General features: G+C 48.0%; 1 protein-coding gene across 1 annotated transcript in view; it reads left to right on the forward strand.

Annotated features, from left to right (window-relative positions):
- Positions 1-4,275, forward strand: part of LOC116957484 (dual specificity tyrosine-phosphorylation-regulated kinase 2-like) — a 28,458-nt gene extending 24,183 nt beyond the window's left edge. The window contains exon 13 of the mRNA XM_076056442.1: positions 4,132-4,275. Within this exon, the coding sequence (XP_075912557.1) occupies positions 4,132-4,275 (144 nt within the window). The remainder of the gene's footprint in view (positions 1-4,131) is intronic.
- Positions 4,276-6,000: the final 1,725 nt, after the last annotated feature.

The following is a 6,000-nucleotide window of genomic DNA, read 5'->3' on the forward strand; positions in this document are numbered from 1 at the left end:
CACACAGAGATTAATAGACTCACCACATAGAAACCCATAGACTCCTCAAACAGAGATGCCTAGACTCTACACACAGAGACCCATAGACTCAGACATAGAGTCCCACTGACTCACCACGCAGAGACCCATACACTCATCAGATACCCATGAATGGAGACCCATATACTCACGCATAGGGACCCACAGACTCACCAAACAGAGACCCAGACTCACAAGGAGACCCATAGTCTCACCACACAGAGACTCACCACAAAGAGATCCATAGACTCAACACCTAAAGACCCATAGACGCACCACACAGAGACGTATACACGGCCCAGAGAACCGAGACCCATAGACTCACAGAGAGACCCGCAGACTCACCACAAAGAGATCCAGACTCACCAGACAGAGACTCATAGACTCACCACGCAGAGACCCATAGGCTCACTACAGAGACCGATAGACTTATCACACAAAAATCCATAGACTCATCAGAGACCCATAAATAGAGACCCAGAGAAAACCACAGACTCACCACACAGGGATACAGAGACCCATAGACACACCACACAGAGACCAACATACACACCACACATGGACACAGAGACCCACAGAATCACCACACAAAGACCCATAGTCTTTGGTTCTATTCAGTAAAGTCACGTAGGTAAAAAATAAAACGGCAAAAATCACGACGTTTCGGCCACAACACAAGTGGCCTTCTTCAGGTGAAGGAACAGAACTGTCGGGATGACAGCACTTCAATGACCGCTGCTAAGATTCGCAGCGTCTTTTAAGCTCGGTGGGAGGAGCAGGGCGCCTTGAAAACGGAGTTTACATATCAAAAATAGCTGTGTTAAAGTGTTGAAGCAGCAGGGTGTTAAAGTCAGAAAATTAGCTGGGGGATTAGCATGTTTTTGTGTAGAGGGTGCGGAGGATGGGTCACTGTGTGTGTGCAATAGAAACGGAAAAAATTAAAGATCGGCAAGAATGTGCTGTCAGGGGAGTGTAGGAAAAAGGGGTTTAATAGAAAGTTCGGAAGGAATATGCTTGGTATACCATTACTTGAAATTGCTGTTAGAAATTAGTTGACGTTTGGTATGATTTAAAACGTCTTTCCAATGGTTGCTTAATTTGAAAACATCCTCTCGGTTGAAGTTATGTCTGTGTTTGTATATCTGAATGGCTTCGTGGACAAATCTCTGGTGAAAACCTGTAGGTTTACAGAGAACCTTGGTATCGGAGAAGACAATCTCATGATCACCCAATAGCGTTGTAACAATGATCAGCCACAGCAGATGAATTCGTTCTGCCGTGTTTCAGATCTGATTTGTGCTCGCGAATTCGGTCAGAGATATGTTGTTTCGTCTCCCCGATATAGCAATCACCGCAGGTACAACTCAATTTGTAAACTCCGGGGTACTGTAAGTCAGGGATGACATCCTTCACGGATGGGATCAGGTCACGGATTTTGTGTACTGTATTGAACCGGACCAGGATCTTGTGTTTGTTTAGAATTTTGGAGATCTTTTTAGTAACGCCTGCTATATAAGGTAGTGTGATGGTTTTGACCGGAGTATCAAGTGGTTGTTTCTGTATGGAGGGAGAAACAGCTTAGCCTCTCTACTGCTAGCCTGCTCTCTCTCTTACTCTCCTAGCCTCTCTACTGCTAGCCTGCTCTCTCTCTCTTACTCTCCTAGCGTCTCTCCTGCTAGCCTGCTCCCACTCACACTATCCTAGCCTCTCCACTGCTAGCCTGCTCTCTCTCTCTCACTCTCCTAGCCTCTCTACTGCTAGCCTGCTCTCTCTCACTCACTCTCCTCGCCTCTCTACTGCTAGCCTGCTCTCTCTATCAATTTCCTAGCCTCTTTACTGCTATCCTGCTCTCGCTCTCACTCTCCTAGCCTCTCTACTGCTAGCCTGCTCTCTCCCACTCTCCTAGCCTCTCTACTGCTATCCTGCTCCCACTCTCACTCTCCTAGCCTCTCTACTGCTAGCCTGCTCTCACTCACTCTCCTAGCCTCTCTACTGCGAGCCTGCTCCCACTCTCACTCTCCTAGCCTCTCCACTGCTAGCCTGCTCTCTCTCACTCACTCTCCTAGCCTCTCTACTGCTAGCATGCTCTCTTTCTCACTCTCATAGCCTCTCTACTGCTAGCCTGCTCTCACTCACTCTCCTAGCCTCTCTACTGCTAGCCTGCTCCCTCTCGCTCTCCTAGCCTCTCTACTGCTAGCCTGCTCCCTCTCACTCTCCTAGCCTCTCTACTGCTAGCCTGCTCTCTCTCACTCTCCTAGCCTCTCTACTGCTAGCCTGCTCTCTCTTTCACTCTCCTAGCCTCTCTACTGCTAGCCTGCTCCCTCTCACTCTCCTAGCCTCTCTACTGCTAGCCTGCTCTCTCTTTCACTCTCCTAGCCTCTCTACTGCTCGCCTGCTCTCGCTCTCACTCTCCTAGCCTCTCTTCTGCTAGCCTGCTCTCTCCCTCACTCTCGTAGCCTCTCTACTGCTATCCTACTCTCGCTCTCACTCTCCTAGCCTCTCCAATGCTAGCCTGCTCTCTCTCTCTCTCACTCTCCTAGCCTCTCTACTGCTAGCCTGCTCTCTCTCACTCTTCTAGCCTCTCCACTGCTATCCTGCTCTCGCTCTCACTCTCCTAGCCTCTCAGTGCAGATGCAGCTTCAACATCCTTACCACTAGGCGGTCTATAGCAGCACACTACCACTATCTGTTGATTATTTGGGAGAGTTATTCTGAGAGCCAGACCTTCAAAGCAACATTTTTTAACAAGGAGTGCGCTAGTGAACATGCAATAGTATTACGAACAGAGATGGCAATTCCACCTCCATTAGACCCTCGCTCAAGCTGAAAAAGGTTGTAGTTGTCAATCGTCATCTGCAAGTCATTTACGGCAGGAGTAAGAAATGTTTCTGTTAGGCAAAAAATGTCCGGGCCCAGATTTGACACTTCTAGTTTTAGTTGACTTAATTTAATCACGACCCCTCTGATGTTGACATGTAGAACACCAACACCTTTTCTGCCAGAAAAATCTACAGAATTAAACGAGTTCTTTACATTTGGGCCAGGATGAAGCTCAATACCACCCAGAAATAAGAAAAGTTGAATTAATAGTATGCACAGGTATTTCTGTGAAAGGATGAAGAGCGGCAAACCTTGGACAAATAGCAGCAGCTCGGAGATGGCGATATTTTAAGAGCAGAATGAAGTTTGGAAGTAGTGCTGGTGAAGTAATGGGACAGAGATAGGGTTTAAGTGTCAATAAGCTATTAAATTCTAGATTTAAAGCTTTCGTGACTGCAAGAATCCATACTCTTTGGTTCTATTCGGTAAAGTCACGTAAAAACACAACAAAAAAATTAAAATAAAAAATTCACGACGTTTCGGCCACAACACAAGTGGCCTTCATCAGGTGATGTAAAAAATCAACAAAAAATAAAAAATTCACGACGCTATTAAAGCTTTCGTGACTGTATAAATTACTCATTGGTTTTTTCGGTAAAGTCACGTATGTAGAAATACCATAAAATTATATAAAAAATTTAGCATTCTTCTGAAATTCGTGGTCTGCCAGGCAAGTGTCTAACTGTGTTGTTGGCCTGACTGGTTTTGCATAACATAATTTTTTCTTAGGTTTGTTGAATTCTCGTCTCTCATCTTCTTGTTCTATTTACCTCCGTGCAGTTTGGCGCTCTCCATGTGTTGTGTTGGTGTCGCCCTATATGCTCCCTCGCTATTTGTTTTTTACACCTGATGAAGATCGCTTGTGTTGCGTCGAAACGTCGTGATTGATTTATTTTAATATAATTTCATGGTATTTCTACATACGTGATTTTACCGAAAAAAACAATGAGTGTCAATAAGCTGTTTCATTAACAGGTGTAGTAGCATATTGAGCAACAAGTATGGACGAGAAGTAACGAGGGTAGCCGGTGGTAGAGTTGAGTGTGACACTAGATATGGCCGGGAGGGATAGCAGTAGGGTACACAGTAGGAGAAGTGCCATCTTTAAAATACCAAGGGCACACACAGTTTAACACACAAGCGAAAAAATACTCGTAGGGCGAGCGCGAGGAACGTCTTGCCACACTCGTCACACATGCACGGCTTCTCACCCGTGTGCTTGAGTTTATGCAGATGAGCACCGCCCTCAATGTGACATCAGAGCAAGAGATCACTATTGATCATAGCATTGGAGGTGACGCGGAAGAGGTGACGCGGAAGAGGGTGGCACGATCATTGACGGCCTTTAGCTTCTTGCTGCACTCGGGCAGCAGTTAAAGGATTTCTAGGTCGTTGAGCGAGCGCTGGAGGGCGGCTCAGTACTTACCGATCAGGTCGTTGCGTGTGCTCATATCCTCGAGCTTGTAGGACAGCGAGCGGAGCGTGGTCTGCAGTTCCGTCTTGTCGGCCTGTGCGCCTGATTTCTCATCGTCTGAGTCATATTCTTGCAGCACGCTTGCAGAGCCAGCCCTCCTTCACCACCGTCACCTCTGCCATGGCGTCGTAGTCCTTCTGCCGTGGCTCTCTCGGTCTGCTCAAGCACTCCGCCACAGACTGTCCGTGCACTTCACACGAGCATGAGCGACGCGTCACTCCTCACCACCACGACCACGGCAGTCCGCAGGGGCCTGGGTGCTGCTTCCTGTGACTTCGAGGGACAAAGATGGCCGGGCATGGTGCTACCCACACACCTCTGCCATGCCGGCACCCATTTATGTTGCTCGGGAACAGCACTTTCCCCAAAAGTACATTAAGGCTAAATGGGGGGGGTCTTCGTCTGAGTGTGTTTGTGTGTCAGTCAACCCTTGGCACCTGGGTCGAGCACATAGCCTGGCACAAGCATCGTGGTGACGTCACCGCCACTTAGTGGCGAATGGCGGTTGTTGTTGTTGTGTGTGGGTGTGTGTGAGTGTTGAGTTTAATATCTGCGCAATTTTCAACGTCTCGGGAGGCCTGCCGTCTTGGGTGTCACCAGGCCATCTCGTGTGAGCAGCTCACAGACCTATGTTGAACTTCTTTCGCACCGTACACAGCCGACCTCGATAATCGAAGGTGCAGGGGAAGGACAACAACCCAAATGCGCAAAAAAACTGTTCTAAAGAAAGTAGTTTTCAATCTGCTCCAGTGGCTTCCTCATATTTATTCATAAACCGATATAGATGAAGGAAAGAGATGATGATGGACAGATGGAGAAAGAACACACGATAAAACCCGACTAAACGATTGCACCCGCCAATCTCAATTTAAACACACACAGCTCACTCACACTCACACACTCAGCTCACACGCAGCTCATTCTCACCCAAGCACAGCTCACACTCAGCTCACTCACACGCCGCCGCCATCTTCGAGCCATGTGTGTCTGTTCAAAATGTTTTGCGTACTTCCCGACATGCAACAAAACTTTAAATTTGCCATGTGGGTACTTTCCAGACTGTACACCATGCAAAAAATATTAAAATACACTTGTGGTCTTTTTTTTTTGGGGGGGGGGGAATAGCGCAATAATGCATTTATTTTTTGCATGGCAAGTGAGCTGTGACGTCAAATCTGTCACGTGACCCGCACATGTGGAAGCGTAGCGCATTGTAGTGTAGTGGTTAGCGCTATGCCGCACTACGAACTCGGCGACCCGAGTTCGATTCCCGCTCACGGCCACCACCGGTGACAATTATTTGAACCGCTCCTGGGCCTCCCCTAGGTCGACTCAGCCTCAAACGCCACTGGGGAGACAAAGGCGGCCGGGCGTGGGGCTGTCACCCACTCCCTCGTGTGCCGTGCCGGCCTTCATAGGTGCTCGCTAACAGCACTTGCCCTCTCCATTCTCTTCTCTTGCTTATCTATAAAAGTCTCCGCACGCGCGCGTACTCTTGCGAGGGATTTGCCTCTCGAACGGTGACCTTTATGTCCCAAAAAATTTGCCAGCCAGCACGCCCTAAGCCCCGCGGTGGGAATAGGCTATTTCCTTTTAACGTCCTTCACCTTTAAATTAGTTTCTTAGCG

Source organism: Petromyzon marinus, chromosome 75 (assembly GCF_048934315.1).
Source record: "Petromyzon marinus isolate PM22_M1 ecotype Great Lakes invasive population chromosome 75, UKy_Petmar_22M1.pri1.0, whole genome shotgun sequence".
NCBI lineage: Eukaryota > Metazoa > Chordata > Hyperoartia > Petromyzontiformes > Petromyzontidae > Petromyzon > Petromyzon marinus.